Source organism: Armigeres subalbatus, chromosome 2 (assembly GCF_024139115.2).
Source record: "Armigeres subalbatus isolate Guangzhou_Male chromosome 2, GZ_Asu_2, whole genome shotgun sequence".
NCBI classification, from domain to species: Eukaryota; Metazoa; Arthropoda; class Insecta; order Diptera; family Culicidae; genus Armigeres; species Armigeres subalbatus.
Window position 1 is genome coordinate 452,961,272 of NC_085140.1, and position 21,240 is coordinate 452,982,511.

The following is a 21,240-nucleotide window of genomic DNA, read 5'->3' on the forward strand; positions in this document are numbered from 1 at the left end:
ATTTGTCGAATGAGTAATTACAAAAAATCTATTAGGATTGTTTACATGAAAGCTGAACCGCTTTGAATCATTGGCATCTCATAAGGCGAATAGAGTCGACTTTGACGATTTTCCACTTACCACCTGTTTACAAAAACGCATCTCTATTTGTAGAGTATGCTTTCTGTATCTTATTATTCGAAAACTTCTTCAAGATATGCATTAAGGAAAGAGTGCACACTCTTTCAGAACAAATTTATCAAACAAAAATGTATCCAACGCATCAACACCTCACCCTCTACTTCCCACCTAAATGCTAGACTTATAACCCACGGGTCAACAACGGGAGCAACTCAGTTAATCGAAAACACCCAAACGAACCATATCGTAAAAAAATCTACTTGAGCAGAGCGAAGTAAAGCACCGACATCGACGCATTCGTAAGCTGGAAGCAACCTGAAGTGATTTTGAATTACCGAAAAGAGATTTATCACGCCCGATAGCAGAAGCGCGCGAATCGTGACTCGGCGGATTGATAAGGAACCGAACTGTATCGACCTTCTAATTCGTGCATGTGATATCGAAGGCATTCTGCGTCAAAAGTGCGATAGAAGTGGCAAATGGACTGTGCCTTTCGGTACCGATGAGAGAAACCGTGGAGACGCACTGTGTTTCAAAAAACAGTAACCTGAATGGTGCCGCCAGTAAAAAATAAAAGGCGAACAAAAAGTGCTGTGATTGATTTTAGTTGTGAAATTCGAAGAAAATTATCAAATTCGTCTTCAGTTGGTAGCTAGAGTTCGATGACGTTTGAAGAATTTTGTGGCGGTCCCTTTTGGGTAAGTGTATCTTGAGGAATTCGGAATAAATGAATTCATGGCAGTGATTATAAAAATTCCAATGGTAATGAGCAGTAGTGTCTATACGAAAATCAAAAATGACTTATAGTGTTCTGGTATTTAAAATTAGGCACTAATTTTTAAAAGGTCTTTTATGATACAAATTAATCTAAAATGCACAAAACTATCCAATTTCAACACCAAGGAATTTCGTATGATCTGGGAGTATGAAAAATTATGCATGCTTCATAGATTCATAGTTTTTCATAGTGGTGATTGATTATGATTATTAGGAGGATTTTTTCAGGAGTTTTCCATAATTTTCTTACGAAGTAAATATATCTGTGTTTTAAGAAGCTCATTTAATAATTTTCTTTGGAATCACATAGAATGGCAATGAAATATTATAAAAGTTCCCTCAAAAGTTGATGGTTAAGGTAATTCAAGGTATTTCTTTGAAAATATCCGAGAGAATAAGGGTTCTGTCGCCGTTGGTATGGAAACGTAAATGGAACATGGTCTGCAGCGACCAACAACAGAATCGCGGCAACTAGTTCTTGCTGTCGCAATGATGCAATCGCTTAGGTCTAGGAGACCCTTAAGGTTTATGCTGGAGTTAAGAGCCCCAGATTTTTTGTTATGCTTTATTTGAGTGATTTTTTAACACATTGAAGAGTTCATCACTAGCAGCCCCACACAATGGATACGTTTGCGTACGTTTTGACAGTTTTTCCAAGGGAAACTGTCAAAACGTACGCAAACGTATCCATTGTGCGGGGCCTTTACACAAAAATTGTTTAACAACCTGTATGAAAAGTTTCTTTTTATGCAGCTTCTAAGTACCATTTTCGGATGATTAGAAATTATGTTTTTCATGACTCCCTTTCGAATGCGATTTTCAAAATAGTTGCTCTTCGTGTCCTTAATCATTTAATTCCCGCAGTATAGGCAAAGCTCACTCAACGTTCACAATATCTTTCCAATTTATAGGAAGCTGTAATATGATTTTTTTCTTCATTTGAGAGGTTTTCAGCCCTAGGCTGGCTCACCTTATATTATGAATTACTGAATTCAAAGGATTGGGTAATTCTTCCAAATTATTTGTAATACAATCTCCGATGTATTATTTGAGAAAATACTACCACCAAAGAATTCCTTCAGAAATTGCATTCCAAGAACCTCCAAGTAATTCACAGTCTTCTTCAAGCATTTAACAAAGGGAATTGTTCAAGGTTTCGGGATTTTTTTTTATGCAATTTATTAAAATAATCTGGAAACTAAAACAGTCGACTCTCTATCTCGATGTTCTATATCTCGATATCTCTCCCTATGTCGATGGTTTATTCAGTCCCTTCAATCTACATGCATTTGGACTTTCTATATCTCGATAACCTCCCTATCTCGATATCTTTCTATCTCGATGGGTTCTGATCATATTTTGTTCAGGATTCACTCTCCTTATGTCGATATGTTCAAATTTTTTGGCTACTAGACCATCTCTAGACAACAGCAAACACATCAACAACAGGAAATGACATTTGTTTTGTTGTCGTTTTTCATAGCAACGAGCTTTTTTGAATCTAGTAAACTTTTCAATTTTCCTTTCATTGCTGGATCTCTCCCTATCTCGATGGTCCCTTCAATATCGAGATGTGGAGAGGCGACTGTATAAGAAGTCTTCTAATACATTGACTTCTACCTTTCTACAAATCATGTCCTGGATTAATGAGGATTCCTGGAAACGCATCAAAAACTTCACTTTTTTCAGATGTCCTCCTTGAATGACACGAATTTATCTCCTTTATGTTTTTCCAAAAGGTTTTTTAAAGACTCCTTGAACATCCTTAAAAAAATCTCTACCGCATTGTTGCACGAAAAAGACAAAAATGAATGGGAGGCAACCATTTTCCTTCGGTGAAAATTGTGTTCATATCGTCAGTACACTCGACAGGTGCATTATCGACTAAGCTACGAAGGACCTCCGTTGGTATTCGTAGCTCTGTAACTATATATGAATTAATGATTAATTAATCATTAATAAGGTGCTTCGTAGCTCAGCCGGCAAAGAACCTCACCAGCTCAATATTTGTTAATGATTTTTTTTGTAATTTGATTTCAAAATTTCAGGCTTGGTTTCGTGTTGAAATAAATAAAATAAAAACAACTTTGAAATCGTGATAAATTTAAATGTACAATCTTGACCTTCGTTCGTAATATTTTCTTAAACGAAACTACTGGAAATGTTGGTATCGTGTGCTGTATTTTTCTTGCAACATTCCGTTTCCTGAAACGGAAAAGGAAAGCTGCGTAACATTTTGTTTTGGCTGTGTCCACCTGAAACGAATTGTTCTCCGTTCGTACTTGGATTCGTGGGTAGATTACTCATTTTCAAGTAAACTAATGCGAGATGTATTTTTGAATTCGGAAAATATATCCGCTCGATTATTTCATGAGTAAAAGTGACATACAAATTCCTTGTGGTAATATATATTGAGTAAAATTTCTCCATCACTTTTGTCGATACTGACATTGTGTTTTTACTTTAGTTGATTCAAACGACTGACTTCAAGAGACGGTCTCGTAATCAATAAATACCAACGCTTCAGTCGTTAACGTTTAATGCACACAATTAAGTCACATTATAAAAACGAACCAAAATAGAATGTGGAGCTGAAGCCTCAATAAAAGCATTGTGCGTGACTGGTAAAAAACAAAGGCTTATAACATATTTAATGAGGTTATGTACTTCTTTGACGCTACTAGGGCAATGATATGGATCGGATCGGATCGGATCGGATAAAGAAAACTGATGAATCACGATGAAATTGAGAATACTTGAAATACTCTGCACCTTTGTGTTAATCCGAAACATGTTGTCACTACCCAAGAAACAATTTTCATACTTTTTGGATTTATTCAATTCTTGTAGCGAATTTATAATAGTAATTCCCATAGCTAGTTGCTCAGTTTTATTGTCGCTCATTCTTCTTCTTCTTCAATGGCTCTACATTCCAACTGGAACTTGGCCTGCTTTTCAACTTAGTATTCTATTAGCATTTCCTCAGTTACAAACAGGGATTGAACTTATCATTTCATTATCAGTATTCAGCCAATAACTCATTTCAGAGGTGAAATTCTGAAAAGTGTTGTATGACGGACTTCTAGCGCTGATTCCCCTCTACAACTTTGTCTAAGGGTACATTGCTCTATGTCTAATATTCACCGCGTTAAACGCTAGTAACGTTTTATATACTAAATGATAATAACATTTATTATCATTTAGTATATTGAGTGTTCCTAGCGTTTCACGCTGTTAATATTAGACATAGTGCAATGTAATCTTAGACAAAGTTGTAGAGGGGAATCAGCGCTAGAAGTCCACTATACAACACTTTTCAGAATTCCGCCTCTGGAATGAGTTATTGGCTGAATACTAAATAATAATGAAATGATAAGTTCAATCCCTGGTTACAAGGTGTCTTTGCCCAAAGAGACTTATTTTCAAAAAATCAGTATCTTTTTTTTTTGTCTTTATTATAAAGGTTTTCAGCCCTTGGCTGGTTCACATCTAAAAAAATCAATATCTTTAAAACACCCACTACACGAAAGTATAGGTTTTCCTATTTCACAAAGGTGCATTTTTAAAATGTTCTATCGGGGGTCATTTTTCCATACATTTTTGGGGGGTTAAATCGTCTATCGCTTGAGATTTCTATGGAGTTTAGCATTAGCATTAGCATTAGCATTAGCATTGAGCAATTCGCACAAATTCGTAGGTGGTACAAGCCAAGACTATTGTATGAGAGTAGCATCACTTTCATCCGATACCACAGATATTGATTTGGGACTAATCACTATCTCTTAGATGGAAGCAATGTACCCTCCAATAGTCGAGATCTGTCCTGGCCACGTCCTTGCGAATGCTGAGGAAGGGGAAGGATGGTTAGTTGGACATCTACTTAAGAAAGATGCAGAGAACTCTACGACCTCTCATAGATGCCACGGGAGGTTTTGGGATTGTGTGGAAGGTTATGACAGTAGGAATCGTTTTGGTAGAACGTGAAATACAGAAAGAACTACAATAGAAATTCAAAGTAGGAAGGGGACGAGCCTGGAATTGAACCCACGACCTCCTGCTTATAAGGCAGAAGCGGTAGCCACTAGACCACCGAGCTCGTCCGCTTGAGATTTCTATGGAGTTTGCACCAAAAATAGTGAAAAAAAAATAAAAATTCTTCTATATCCCCCGATAGAACTTTTTAGTTTACCCACTATATGAAAAAGGAGAGCATTTACTTTCGCGTGGTGGGTGTTTCAGAGATACCGATTTTTGAAAAATAATATTTCCCCATAGAGGCACCGTGGTTATTAGTTGAAAGCGTTTCTATGTCCGCCATTACATGAGTATTAGGGTGGCTCAAATTAGTATGGGAAAAACTTTTTTCAATTTTTTTGCTGGGCCGCTCTCTTATTCAGTTCTATTTGATGCCCTGATGCAAGCAACTTTTTTGACTGCTGCCGCAGCCAAATTCCTTTTTTGAGAGTGATTTATAAAGATGCCAAAATACTCTTATAATAGGTTTATAGTGCTTGTCTAGAGAGGACCACTTGGCAATATCTTACTCTTCTAGTGGTCATCAGAAGGTTGCCGAAGGTTTAATAGTGAGTTTCATTGATTTGTTAGATATTATATTTTGATCTTGAAAACCATTTCTAGAGCGAAATAAACCTTAAAATTTTACTTGGGAGCCTCCGTAAACTGCCATAGCTCGTTCTTGAACAGTGCAATTTTATGGATGGCCTTCCGGAAGAGCCGGAATATTCGTAATAAGAGTCAATTTACATCTCTAGTAACTCATATGTGACTTAAATTAGATATAGATGAATGCCATAAACCTGTTTAAAAAATGTGTTCAGCTCGGGGATATTAATTCTACTTTGATAAGCCAACATCGATTCATGTATTTTTGATCGATGCACTATCGTTTGCAACCATAAACGATCTAGGGCTTTAGAACCCAATTGCAGATGTTCATCCACCATCTTATTGCGTTGCGTTGCGGTATTACGGAGTATTTTGTAGATTGCATTACTGATAGCTGTCATGTATGCTCTTCAACTTTCTTACTCCAATTGCTTATGGATCATTGTAGTTGTAATGTTTCGGGCTAGGATGGTAGCTGCATCCTCCATTCCATCCATGACAGAAGCCGTTGTTGGTAGTCTTCAGCGGCAACGTCGGAAACTCCGATTGGTAGCCAAGAATATTTGAATCTTATAGCGTAACAATTGCGAAAGATTTAATAATGGTGGGTACATAATACATCATTTGCTGGAGAAATAGATTTAGTGGCGCAATTTCTCCAATTAAATCAAAATCTCTTCGTCCGAATTAAATTTGCAAAAAAAAAAAACAAAAATGCAGCGCAAAACATTCTGCCATAGCAGCTGCCTATTCCCCTAGAAACACACAATTCTTCTGCTTTCAAAATTCAGTCAAATTTAATTGAATATCCAATGCTAATTCGTCAGATGGGATTAGCTGCAATTTTACACGCCATTGAATTTTCAAAATGATTTACTTTCATCAGCCGAAACAAAAAAAAATACAATTGGGACCTGCTACAACGAAAAAGTTTGCGTCCGTTCGCGAGCATTCGATATGTTTGAGAAATTTGATAACCTATCGACTCAGCTGAGGTTTATCCACCATCTTATGCAGTACAAAAGAAGGCTATTGAAAAGTCCTTTACCTGCATGCACAGATAGAAAAATCCACTGAAATTTACGCTAAAAATAATGCCATTACATGCCATACCATTATTAGCGTAATTCAACACGGGATATAGCCTAAATCAGAGTCTATTATATAGAGTTGCGCAAAGAGAATCTTCTTACACTTATTCTGAATGATCTTCTTGTTATTCTGTTTACAACTTTCATTTTTGTTCAACCCTTAAAGTGACTTCACGGGAGTGTTCACTGCTAAAGATTTTTAATTCGATAACCAAGTCACCCACAGAGGGCAAAAACGTGATTTTCTTGTTGCTACTTTATTGGGGGGTGTATTGAAGTTTTTTAAAGCTGTTTCTAGAACAAATCTAATACATTTCAATTCATGTGTTTTAATTCGCCATAATAATCATTAGGCGATAACAATACTTCCGCCTTACCAACAAGCATTTGTTTACTTTGCTCGATAGGTAGACGGTTTGACAGTTCAATAGGTAGATTTGGCTTCACTCTTTGCGTAACTCTATATATAATAGACTCTGGCCTAAATGTAAACAATATTTGACGTGAATCGTCGATATTGCATACAAGTTGCGAGCAATGTTGTTAGGAAGAGGACCATTTCAGCGTAGATTTCCGCATTTAAGCCATATTTTGAATAACGATCATGATTTGCTAGATATATAATGTAACTGTGGTTCAAAATAAATGTTTGTATCCGGTAGCTATCCCCCGGGTTCGGACACTGAGATTTTGCATGTGATTAAATACCATAATATTTACACCTGTTTTTTCAACTCACTTCAATCAAAATGTGCTCTCTTGATAAGATATCAGAGAGCCACTGAAATAATTTTAGTTTGTTTTTCTCCTTTGACTTCGACTCAATCGTTCTCTTTCTGTTTGCCCTACCGCCATCGGGGGTGACAATGGGTCTGGGGAGTGAGAATGGGTCATCGCTCTCACAGGCAGTCTGGAGGTCGTAGAGCAAAATCGTTCAAAAATGACTCTTATTTTTAAGTCTTCTTGCCCTCAGATACATTCAATCTATTCTACAAGCGATCTAAGTGGTTAAAACAGTGACCCATTCTCACCCCCATTTGACCCATTGTCACCCCCGATGACGGTACTCGATTCTTATGCCGTACGTCTAATTATCGTCTTACTGTTCCATGGGCTGTCCACAATAATTTGAACACCACTATAATGTCCTCCGTCAGAGTGTGCGTTGAAAAAAAAACTATGTTGGGGAACCACAGACAAACAGACATAACACAATGAACATTCACTCATCAAATTTATCGTCGTTTAAACACTAACGACATCTGTTGATTTCAGTTAGTTGGGCAAATCACGAACCAGATGGCGGTAGTGAGTAAACGTCAAACTCGAGCAAAACCGATGCGCGCGCCACTAGTGATCGATTGGCCAACTAATGATTATTTGAATTGACCAGTAAATCAGTGAACGATGGAAACTTGATGAGTGTTATGTCTGTTTGTCTGTGAGGGAACTGTTGATCACAATAGTTGTATAGGATATCAGCGCCTCTAGAGCTCTAATACTTCTGCTTCTACTAATTACGCTAATTGTGATCCATAAAAATAAAATTGATCAGCGTTCAACAATTGTTCCATTCCAGTTCATCCAAGATTTATCTGGATGTGTCTTCCATAATAATTGTTCTAGATCTTTTGTTACCTATAGACCTTAGGTCCAAAGATTGAAAATCTTAAATGGTCTGTAATGGAACATGCATTCAATACAAATCCAATTTGGTTCAAATGATTGTCGAGAGCATGTTTCATTTCGTAAAGGCGCAAATAGATTTTTCGTTACACGTATTGAACTGAAGGACAATCCCACCAGAGTCCCGAAATGACTGCTAGAATAGCCGCCCTAGCTCTCATCTTGCGTTTTCAATGGCAAAAACGTTATTAGGCGTAAAGCACATGTGAAAATATTTTTTCATGCACATTTTTTTTTTCATTTTTGCAACTTGTTGCACCAACTACTATTTCGGAACTTCCAATATGATTCATGAATCGCAAGGAATATGTAAAATGTATGTAAAAGGACTATAGATACCGCCCCTACCTAAATGACGTAAAAAGTAGTTTGAGTGTACTTATCTGATTGTATTTGCATATAAAACTTAGCAACAGATTCTATGCGCAAGCGATCATTCTCAATTTATTGCTTATCAACGTGCAACATAATATTTTTTTCAGATACCGAGAAAAAAGTCAATTGATGCGACTTTACGTGCTTCAACAATCATTTATGCTTGTGTAGATGGCGTTTGAAGTACATGTCCATATAAATCTAGCTTTCAAAGTTTTATCTGTGACAGATACATGTGTACGACTCGATGTCTTCATCAACAGAATAGTACATTGGACAAGATACAAGTGATAATGTAATCTGTTCTAATATTGCATCAAGACGAGGTTCAATTTGAGCAAATGCTTAAGTCCATAGTAGGGTCCTCCTAGTGCTGTAGAAAACCCAATAAATATAATGCATATGTTTTCTTCTGCCGAAGTAAGAAAAGGCAACTGCTAATGATAATTGTGTTAAAATCAAGAAAATACCAACATAGATGACAGACTTCTTCACCCGGATTAACTATCGTAATTGGCAAAGACATCAACCTTCTAACAGTAAACTCATCCTCTTCCACGCTAATCCTGATATTCCCAAAATTATGCCGAATCCGACTCTTTTGCATTAAAAACGGGACAAGCCAAAATGTTGAATGAAGATACTACTCCAATAAGACGACATTCGTTTCTCATCATCCGACCTATATAACAATCAACCGAATAATTCATTTTTATGCTTTCCCCACCAGGACGCCAGTCTCACATGGCGACCGGAAGATCCGGACCTGACCTTCTGCTTCCAGCGTGTCATCCTTCAATGGGTGCCCTGCTTTTTCCTGTTCGTGTTCTCATTCTACGATGTGTACAAAATCGCAACCAGCCGGTATCGAGATATTCCCTGGAATTGGTTGAACGTTTCCAAGATCGTCATCACCTTTCTACTGATGGTCCTCTCGTGGATCGACCTCGGCATGGTGGTCAACTATCAGAACCAAGAGGATGTTTTCGATGTTCAGATCTTGGTGGCAGTGTTCAACGCTATCGCCTATGTAAGTAAAAATCTAACCCAGTTTTCAATAAGCTTCTTATAATTTCCTTTACCCGTCAGATAACCGTAATCATCCTGTACTATTTCTTCCGGAAATATGGCATCCGTAGTTCGGGAACGGTTTTCATCTTCTGGTTCCTGAAGGCCTTCCTCGGAATCATCCAGATGCGAACGGAAGCCATGAAGCATGAGCAACGGGAAAATCCGATAGGATCCAGCGATACAGTCGTCTTTGCCGAATACCAGTTCGTCAGTTATACGTTGCAGTATTCGTTTATATGCTTGATAGTGCTGATGGAAATTTTGCCTGATAAGGCACCACGTTACTCCGAGTATCCCAAAATGAAAAATCCTAATCCTGAGCTGAGGTCTAGCTTTTTCATTAAGTTGTTGTATTTGTATTTCGATCAGTTTACGTGGACTGGGTTCCGAAAACCGCTAACAGACAGCGACATTTACGATCTCAATCCGCAAGACACGTCCCGAGAATTGGTTCCTCCGTTCGACAAATATTGGTACGAGAGCGTCGAAAACGGTCGCCAGAAACAAATGGCTGCGGACAAAAAAGCTGGCAAAGTGAATCCGGTATACAAATCGCATGCGGCCACTAACGGATCGATTCTTCCGGCCATGGTCAAGGCATACGGTGGCCCGTTCTGGTTCGCTGGATTGCTTCAGCTGGGTATCTCCGGTTTACAGTTTGCCTCTCCGTATCTTATGCAGTAAGTAGTTTTAGATGCAATGTTTCTAGAGTAAGATTCATCTTCATATTTCTACAGGGAATTGATGGCCAACATCGCCATGGACGGACCATTTTGGATAGGAATGACCATCACATTTGGTCTATTTCTAACATCGTTGTTGATTGCACTGTTTAACGGGCAATATTTCCTAAAAACGTTCCTCGTCGGATTCCGTATTAGAACCGGGTTGATTAGTGCCATCTACCGGAAAGCTCTCCGCATATCAAGCTTTGCTAAGAAGGACACCACCGTTGGAGAAATTGTAAACCTTATGTCAGTTGACGCCCAGAGATTCTTTGAGCTGACCTCCTACCTACATGTGTTATGGTCCGCTCCTCTCATCATCGCGTTATGTATCTACCTGTTGTACGAAATTCTCGGCCCTTCGGTGTTTGCTGGACTTGGCGTGATGGTTGTCATGATTCCGATCACAGGAGTCATTGCTAAGCAATTGCGTGATCTTCAAGTGAAACAGATGGAAATTAAGGACGAGCGTGTCAAGAAGATGAACGAAATCTTGAGTGGCATGAAAGTGTTGAAACTGTACGCTTGGGAACCCAGTTTTCAGGATGACATAGTGGGCGTGCGCTTCGGAGAAATCAAAATTTTACGGGATATGGCCTACTATGGAGCAGCTGTATTTTTCGTGTGGAGCATGGCACCGTTCCTTGTGACCTTAGCGTCGTTCGCAGTGTATGTGTTAGTCGACGAAAACAATGTTCTTGACCCACAGACTGCATTCGTTTCACTGGCACTGTTCAATATTCTTCGCTTCCCTTTGGCTATGTTTCCCATGATGATTACGTTCGTCATGCAGGCTTGGGTATCCGTTCAACGAATCAACAAATTTATGAACAGCGAAGAGTTGGACCCAAACAATGTCACGAACAACCATAGTGAAGACGCGCTATCGATCAAAGACGGAACATTCTCTTGGGGCGACGACACACCAACTTTGAAAAATATTAACCTCACTCTTAGGAAAGGAAAACTATCGGCGGTTGTGGGAGGCGTTGGATCAGGTAAAAGTTCACTCATTTCAGCCTTGTTGGGTGAAATGGAGAAGATTAAAGGAGCGGTCAACACGGACGGAACGATTGCGTTTGTTCCACAGCAGGCCTGGATACAGAACGCCACTCTTCGTGAAAATATTCTATTCGGACAACCATATAATGCACAAAAATATGATCGTGTGCTTGAATGCTGTGCGCTGAAACCAGATTTGGCTATGCTGCCTGGAGGAGACAGCACGGAAATAGGTGAAAAGGGTATCAATTTATCCGGTGGACAAAAGCAGCGAGTTGCCTTAGCTCGTGCCGTCTACGCCGATGCGGAAATTTATCTATTCGATGACCCTCTGAGCGCCGTAGATGCTCACGTTGGAAAACACATTTTCGAAAAGGTTATTGGACCAGAGGGAATGTTGGTGGGACGATCACGACTTCTTGTAACTCATGGTATCTCGTACTTGCCGTTTGTGGAGGAAATCTTTGTGGTAAAAGAAGGAGAAATTTCGGAAAGTGGATCATATAAACAGTTGTTGGATCGAAAGGGAGCCTTCGCCGATTTCCTCATGCAGCATATTCAAGAGCTTGACGACGAAGATGAGGAAATTCAGATAATCCAAGAAGTACTCAAAGATGAATCTTCCAAGAACATTGTTAAACGAGCGATGTCAACCAGATCACAGAGATCAGCAGGCAGCGGTGGCAGTCGGGGTAGCACCCGAAGGAAAAGAACAAGCCGTCAAGAATCACGAAACAGTAACAAGCCTGTAGACGCTGCAGGAACTCCCGTAAAGGGTGTGGCATTGATAGAAAAAGAAGAATCGGCAACAGGTTCAGTTAGTTACACAGTCTACATCAAGTACTTCAAAGCAATTGGATGGAACATGGCATTCTGGTCGATAGCACTAAGCATCGTGAATCAGGCTGCTGCCATTTACGGTAACATTTGGCTCACGGAATGGTCTGAGGATCCTGAGGCAGCTACCGATAACTCGGTCAGAGATATGTACCTCGGAGTTTACGGAGGCTTGGGTGGCCTGCAATCATTTGCGCTCCTTGGTGCATCTATAGTATTAGCTCTTGGATGTTTAAAGGCAGCAAACGCCATGCACAACAATCTACTCGAGAGCAGTATGCGCATGCCCATGTCTTTCTTCGACACAACCCCCCAAGGTCGTATAATGAACCGCTTTTCTAAGGACGTGGACGTTGCCGACAATACTCTACCGCAGTCCATTCGTATGTGGCTAATGATGTTCTTCAACGTCGTTGGAGTGTTTATCGTGATAGGAATTTCCACTCCAATTTTCCTAGCAGTCGTACCGGTATTTCTAATAATCTACTACGCTATTCAGAAGTTCTACATTGCAACATCTCGGCAACTGAAACGATTGGAGTCAGTTACCCGAAGTCCCATATACTCTCACTTCGGAGAAAGCATCACTGGACAATCTACGATCCGGGCTTATGGTCAACAGGACCGTTTCAAAGAAGAATCGGAGAAACGTATTGATTACAATCAACTGATGTCTTACCCAAGCATCTTGGCGAACCGATGGTTGGCTATTCGCCTGGAGATTGTCGGCGCTCTTGTAGTTTTCTTCGCCGCGCTGTTTGCCATGTTGTCCCGGGATTCCATCGGTGCCGCTATGGTCGGTTTGTCCATCAGTTATGCCCTGCAAGTATCCGCCGTGTTGAGTTTCCTTGTGCGAATGACAGCTGAAGTGGAGACTAACATTGTGGCCGTTGAACGTTTGGAAGAATACACTGTGTTACCGCGGGAAGCCGAGTGGAAAATGGGAACCGTAGACAAGGCTTGGCCACAAGAAGGAAATGTGCAGTTCTCTGATTACCAAATACGCTATCGAGAAGGATTAGATTTGGTGATAAGAGGAATTACACTCAACGTGAAAGGAAAAGAGAAAATCGGCATTGTTGGGCGAACTGGAGCAGGAAAGTCAAGTTTGACGATCGGTTTGTTCCGTATTGTGGAAGCCGCAGGTGGATCGATCGTTATCGATGGTCACGATATCTCAAAGATGGGTCTACATCAGCTGAGAAGCCGTCTAACGATTATTCCGCAAGATCCGGTTCTATTCTCGGGTACACTGCGGATGAACGTAGATCCATTCAAGAGTTATTCAGACGATCAGGTCTGGAAGGCTTTGGAGCTTTCACATCTGAAAGCATTCGTGAAGGGACTTCCAGCTGGACTGGGACACGAAGTAGCAGAGAATGGGGAGAACTTGTCAGTTGGTCAGCGGCAATTGATCTGTTTGGCGAGAGCGATCCTAAGGAAGACAAAAGTGTTGGTATTGGATGAAGCTACGGCGGCTGTCGACATGGAGACGGATGACCTTATTCAGGTAATATTTAATGGTTTTGAAATCATTTATTATGTTAATCTCTATTTTACAATTTAATAGAAAACCATCCGGTCAGAGTTTGCCGACTGTACAATCCTAACAATTGCGCACCGGCTGAATACCATTTTGGATTCGACCCGTGTGTTAGTTTTAGATAAGGGACTTGTAGCGGAATGTGACACACCACAAAATCTTCTTGCCGACAAGTCGTCCATATTCTACGGCATGGCCAAAAACGCTGGAATTGTTTAAGATCGAAGTAATCTCAACAACTACATATAAAACGTCCATGATTTACGTTACGCTTTCAAGCCAGGGTGGGGTTTCGTGTAGGAACGTGACATGCCATACAAACATTTTATAGATTGTGAACGAATTGCGATGCGGGGAAGAACATGTAGAAATAATTTATTCAATGGATCTTCCCATATTCAACCAATGGTAAGGTAGGAAAAGTATATTTGTAATTGGTTTAAATACTATCAACTTTTTTTCATTTCAGGTCCATGTCTTCACTTAGAAATACTCTTTCTACTATAAATATAGTTAGAATAGGATGTAATTTGAAAATGACATTACTCTTATACAAATAAAATTATAAAATTATTCCTTAAATTCTGTTTTCTTGATTACATCATGTAATGAGGATATTCCATCTGTCAAGTTGACAAATTTCACAGTCCCATACCATATCAAAATATTTGCTTTTCTAAACAAAAGCAGTACTCATTTTGCGTACAGAAGTGAAGCTTTGAGCTCAGACCAAACAATCGAAAATTTGCTTGCTTACCGGCTGATGAACGAAAGCGGCATGCGACTAAAAGATTTCGCATAATCAGTGAGCATTGCCATTCGCGGCACCTATTTCCTGCAAAGTTTTCCATATCAGTGCATCTGAAGTAACTGTTCAACATAGCCAACAGGATCACAAATCGTCAGAGTTCTGATTGATAGACGACATTTCTTCGGCACTTATTTATCTGGGACCATGTTAATCAGTAGTTTGAATAGGACATTAAAGCCCGTCAGCCGTACGAGTTACCGTTATAAGTAAAATGGCTTAAGCTCCACTCATGATGTGAGACCATTTACCAGAGTTGAGTATGCTCGACTACGAGACCTTTCAAGGGAAGGTTCCTGTTTTCCTAAACTTCTGGGCGGTAAGTAAATTGGGTGACTACAACTGTCCAAATAGAACAAGAGAATAGTATGTAATTTACGAAAAAGTATTTCAATCGTCGGCCGATGCTAGATTAATGGGGGTTATTATCCTCATCGGTTAAGCCTCTTCATTCACTCTCTGTACTGACTGGTATATTATTAGGCAGTACACCCAACCGGCGGTTGTTAGATTTTCTAACAATTCTGTATAAGAATCTAACAAAACCTGTATAAGAACTGGGCATATGCGAAATTGTTAGATTCTTATACAAAAAATGTAAGCTCTCAAACAAATATTGTTAGAAAAGCTTACAAAATTGTTAGATTCTTATACAATACTTGTATAAGAATCTAACAATTTCGCATTTCGCAGTTCTTATACAGGTTTTGGTAGATTCTTATACAGAATTGTTAGAAAATCTAACATCCGCCGGTTGGGTGTACTGAAGTTGGTTTCGGAGCCAACTTTCCCTGTACATAAAACAAAGTAGGGGGAATGACGGCTTTGGCAGGTTTTGTTCTATTATTGGCAGGGGGGTTTTTTATGACTGACTAGGTTCAAATTTGGCCTAAACATTCTTTGCATATCAAAGAATATTGTGGCCAAATTTCATAAAATTTGGTCGACAAAAACCCCCCTGCCAATAATAGAACAAAACCTGATAAGAAAATTATTTTGAGCTTTTTAGTGGAATGTCTTCACTTGTCATAAGTGAAGTCGAGTCAAGTACGAGACACTGAAGACGGCCTTACCGTTGAGGTCGAAATACGTATCTGTCAAGATACAATTAAGTGGTGGAATTCAATGGGATTGTATTAACTCGTCTTATGACAAGAGAACAAAACCTGCCAAAGCCGTCTTTCCCCCTACTTAATTAAACTAACGAAATCCCGTGTGACCTAAAAAATCATTCATCCAGTTTCACTTCTCCTCATAAGACAATTCTAAAACGTAGATTTTCCATGTCCTACCACCAAGCTGATTTCTTTCAGTGTAATTCAATTTATTATACAAGTCCTAGGAATCTAACTTTAGGCGCGGCGCGCTATAATATAGATCAGTGCCTATTTCTACATGCTTCTAACTTTCCCATTCTTCACCTGTCACCTATTTACTAGCCAGTCAACGTGCGTGTTTATGGTTATGTTTCAGTATTGTGTGCTTCCCTATTTCTCGGTATCATGCAACGATTCATGCTACTATATTCATACCGTGCTGACCGGTACCAGGGCTCTACATTACGGGTGGGAAGATGTGTAGTTGTGTTGATAATCCGAGCTTGGTGAATTTTGTACTCACCCAGTGAACTTTTCGGTTTTCTTATGGCAAAATGTTCACGATTCGGTTTCCTTATGGCAACTAACCAAAACAAAGAAAAAATGACCGTCGAAATTGAAGTATTGCACAAGAATTTTCTCATGCAGTACTAAGATTCCGTCGTATTTATGCTGACAACACATCCCTTCATTGAAAATGTTCAACATTTTGCTCAAATTTGTTACTTCAAAAAAAGTAAACAACAGCTGATTCGGTTTCTTTATGGCAAATTTCCAATGATTTTTTTCCGTTGCAACGGCAAAACACTCACCAATACTCGCAAAACTCGGCCGTTTGGGCCACCCGATATATACCACCCTGATCCTAGAGAATGACTCATCGGCCGTTTGGGCCACCCGATATATACCACCCTGCGCATGGACAACACCAAGGTTCTTGTTATAGGGGTTCACTCCTTTCGACAGTAGATGTGGGGGTGAACAATTCATTTTCTGTACAAAACTTAAACAAACTCCTTTTGTTGCTTTTTCCGTGATCCGCACAGTTCTATACAGAGTGTAAAATAATCGAAAATTTTTAGTCCATTTTTCTTCATTTGTCAGTTCACTTCCGACACATTCATAGTCGGCTCTGGGCAGTCAATATTCAGTTGAATATTAGTCATTGAATATTTATGCACATTTTACAAATTGATAAATTATCTGAAATCTTAATACGTTTCAAATGAGTAAAGTGATTTATCACACAGAACTGAATCCGATTTTCATCCGCGAGGCACTTTCAGCGGTAAACATCAACATAAACAATGCTAATTATGTTTTTTTCTGCATATAGTAAACACATTCAGTGACAGTCGAATGAATGAGTTCGTGGAGTAGTCGTCTGACTATGTCATTCTATGTTTTGAATATTCATGCGATGTTTGTCAAAATTCGGACCGAAGTTGTTTCATGAAGATGAATATTTTATGCTCTGGTTCTATGTCCAAACTCCAACCGTCCTAAGCCCCACCCCATCCCCGTGGCTACGCCACTTACCTAACTTTTTATTGAACTTTTTATTGAATTGATCGGCAAAAGATATCGATTACTATGTCTGGAAATCGATTTGTGCAATTGCACAACTTGTGAAAGATTTTGTTCGAAAAATGTATTGGAGGGTAACCACTTCCTCAGGTGGGGTTTGATCCCACGAAACCATTACGCTAGACAGGCGTTTCCCTACTAAGCTACGAACGACCTCCATCGTCCTCTGCAGCTTAGAAGGCTACTGATAAGATCAAATTTCCAACACCAGGCACATAGCCGAGCTCTCCCAATCTATTTTTAAAACCAACTCTTTCACACGCATTGTTTTGTGCAATGCCAATCGAGTAGGCATAGAGTTGAGCATACTTACACATCGAAAGCTGCATTTTTTTGAGCTCCAAAGGACGACTTTTTCCGAAAGATAATACAAGTAGGTGAAATTGTTCTAAATCAGCCAACTTAAGAGCTACAAAAAAAAGTTTTTTTTTTGCAAAATTTATTGGAATAAACTGCGCTACAACTTTGTATAACTTTACATGTCAGTACCCCGTAAAATTAAAAAAAAAAAAAACAATCTGCTACTCTAATTTTGGTTAGCAGCATAATGATGGTCTTACTATTCCGAACAACTTTGTAGAACAACATTTTTTTCCTAAAAAATACGGTTTTGGTGTAAAATGCAGCTTTCCGCGGCAGTGCCACCGACAAAAAAGGTTTGAGCAGATACAAGGCATATTAGTGGAAGAACGAGATTGACTCAACTCTTCGGCGGAAGCAGGTACGGATTTGCTCTGGAAGAATGTTACGATCGGATCATCCTAGAGCAGACCAATGAATACCAAGAGTCCCTATATATAGTATTTATTGACTATGAAAAGCCTTCAATCGTCAGAATCACGAAACTTTTAAGGCGCTCTGAGACGCAAGGGAGTTGCGGTTGGAATTGTCGGCCTAATCGAAGCGCAGTATGTACTAAGCTTCACCTGCATTGCTTTGTCTGGCCTCATCTGGGTATTCGCTGAGGTGGTATTTTATCTCTGTTACTATTTCTCATCGTGGTGGCAGTGATTCACGCCTTTGGTGCCAATACCTATTTTGGATATCATGCCACTATGGGGGATCCCCATACAAGCGAGCGGTCAAAAATAAAATTGGACTTTTCAAGTGATTTTCCACTTTGCTTTAGCTGTGTATGGTCGAAATAGCATGAATATATAATTTCTAACACCCCCCCCCCTTTAGGGATCGTCTATGAATTACGTAATATTTTTTTTCATAAATTCGATTAACGTGACAAAGCAATCCAATTTAGGAAGTTTAATTTTATATGTTTTCTTGAGGAGAAGGAAGGGGTTGTACAAAACTAAGTACAGCAATTTATGGACATCATGAACCCTCCCCCTTCTCCATCCTCATTTGTGGACTGTCGTCTATATATTTTTGTATATTTTTTGCGGAAGGTAATCATTTTTGTGGGAAGAAAGTAACAAAACGCCTCCCCTACCAATAAATCTAATAACTTTTCATTGCTCTAAATCTGAAGTTGGCGGCGAGAGAACCGAATTAATGTTAAAAGACATTAATTTCATGACATTCAGTGATATTTTTGTTCTTACTCTCATGCCTCACAATTTGTATTTAGAACAATCTGTTTGACAAAGTACTAGGTTCTGAAGGATCCTAAAGCATTAAATGTTAATCAAAGAATCAGAAGTCAAGAACGAGTAAAGTACGAGACACTGAAGACGTCCTAACAGGTCGAAATACGTATATGTAGAACTAATACGAGTTGGTGGAATAAAATGGAATTTTACTAAACTCGTCTTATGACAGTGAAAACATTCCACTAAAAATAGTTAAACAATTTTCTTAAAGAATCAGAATTGGAAATAACTTTTGAAAAAGGGTATTAGCAAATTAGAAATCGCAATCCCATGACATTTGTACAAGTTATTCAAAAAATAAATGAGAATAATATATTCTCAAAAAATGTGAACATTCATTCATTCCACAATGCTCCATTGTTCCGAAAAGCAAATTTCTTTCAATTTGAATAACAACACTATTTAAATTATTTTTGATTTGTTTTCATGATTTCTACAAGTTATATATAGCATCATTCTTTTCTGTGTGAAGGTTTAAATCTTTAATGATATTTTCTTCAATTCCATCAACGATGGAAGATGACATGAATTCATCTAAAGTATCAGAGGATAAAGAACTTTTAAAAATCTTCAAATATTACAAAATTACGCATGGCATAAGAATAACTAAGTGAATTTTTTTTCCAATGTCTCCTCGTTATCCAAATCGAGCTTAAAATAGATCTGATTCATGTAAGGCACGAAGAAAAATGTCAACATTTGCCTCTCTTGATCATTTTCTTGCATTATGAGTTCTAAATTTCTTCTTTTTTATATTGACTTTCCGCTGGTTGTTCAGCCAGTGAACCTCAAAGTGTAGATGAGTGAATAAATATTTCCCTACCTTTAGCCAGACATTCATGAACACTAGCAAGAATTTCATACTCTCCGTACTAACTAAGATATTGTTCGTCTTTACTTTTGCAATAAACATGTCGGGAATTATTGATTCCATGAGATTTATAAATATTTACATACTATGAAACCTCATATTTAGTTCTCCATCAGTAGCTAATGAATAGCTCAGAAAAATAGGTTTAGGGAAATGACTCAAACCACTCAAGCCCCAAACGCAATTCAGCGGAATGGCGACGGAACCAGTAAAATTTGACAGGAAATATATAAATTCCGTTACCGTTACCGTTGTGCTGCATTGTATTGGGGTTTTATTCATTCACTCCTTTGAAAAGTTAAAAAATTGTTATAAATAAAGTCGAAGTTATTACCAATACATGTATTTTGACCATACCCTTTGAGCCCATAGTTCAGTCTGGCCCATTTTCAATAGGAAACGATGGGACTAGATTTCCCGTCGAATGAAACTTGTTGCGAGAAAATCGTACACAAATAAGCGTCTAAATGGCGATTTGCGCACATACATACAGACGCGCATGCACACACATACAGACATCACCTCAATTCTTCGAGCTGAGTTAGTTGATATATACCACTACGGATCTCCGGGCCTTCTATCAAACATTCGTTTTGGAATGAGCATTAACCTTGGAGTACGAGAGAGGCAAAACACAGTAAAAAATAAATGAAAAAAAATCAAAGTGATTTAACTCTGTTAATTGCAAATACTGGCAAGAAATTATTTCGGGAAATTTTAGTCGAAGCTTCGTCCTTGATGTGCATCATAAAAGAACCCGGGGATTTCTGAGGAAAAAAGTTCTTCACTATCAAAGTTGAAAATAGCGTCGTTTTGGAAAAAATATTGTTTCCGCATTTTTTCATTTTTTTTCACAATGTAACCATTAGTTTTTGCATACCATTTTAAAGCTTATACAATTACCTTTGTAATGATGTATTAACATTAAAGAAAAACATTAAGAAAATATTTCAATAAATAGTTGAAAGTAAAATATTTTTTCAGGAAATTTGTTAACTTTTTTACCCATTTCTGACTTTGACACCTTATATCTTTGGAACTAGTGCACCTAGAGACTTCAAATTCAGAATTTCTCTTAATTAGAGTATTGACAATGGAGAGAAAATATTTTAAAATAATTCGGAAGACATGACATTTTTGATTAATGACCGCCCGAAATCCTATAGTGCATGCGCCTTATCGCTATTGTTAAATCCATGAAATAAACTGCTTTACCAATCTTAACCTCAACCATATATGAATGAAATGAAACAGCTTGTCCAGCTGATATGTCACTAAGTAAACATGACCAAATATAGCTATCAAGCAACCAACATATATCAATTATCAATCGGCTAGTATTTCCCGATTTTCAATACGGTGTACGTGGGTTATCAGTGATACAGAGATTGACGTGTGCCATAGTCTCATAAATTTG

The 21,240-nt window shown here is 38.6% G+C and overlaps 1 protein-coding gene across 1 annotated transcript; it reads left to right on the forward strand.

The window, feature by feature from the left end:
* The first annotated feature begins 355 nt into the window (after positions 1-355).
* LOC134213772 (multidrug resistance-associated protein 1-like) lies at positions 356-14,290 on the forward strand. The gene is made up of 5 exons (XM_062693092.1): positions 356-818; positions 9,406-9,705; positions 9,765-10,426; positions 10,484-13,820; positions 13,881-14,290. The coding sequence occupies exons 1-5, from the start codon at positions 783-785 to the stop codon at positions 14,070-14,072; spliced, it is 4,527 nt and encodes a 1,508-aa protein (XP_062549076.1). The 5' UTR covers positions 356-782; the 3' UTR covers positions 14,073-14,290.
* Positions 14,291-21,240: the final 6,950 nt, after the last annotated feature.

Coding starts and splice junctions, on each gene's coding strand:
- LOC134213772 (XM_062693092.1), top strand. CDS start 783: ATGACGTTTGAAGAATTTTGTGGCGGTCCCTTTTGG. Junction 9,706..9,764: donor TGTTCAACGCTATCGCCTAT/GTAAGTAAAAAT, acceptor TTTACCCGTCAG/ATAACCGTAATCATCCTGTA. Junction 13,821..13,880: donor AGACGGATGACCTTATTCAG/GTAATATTTAAT, acceptor ACAATTTAATAG/AAAACCATCCGGTCAGAGTT.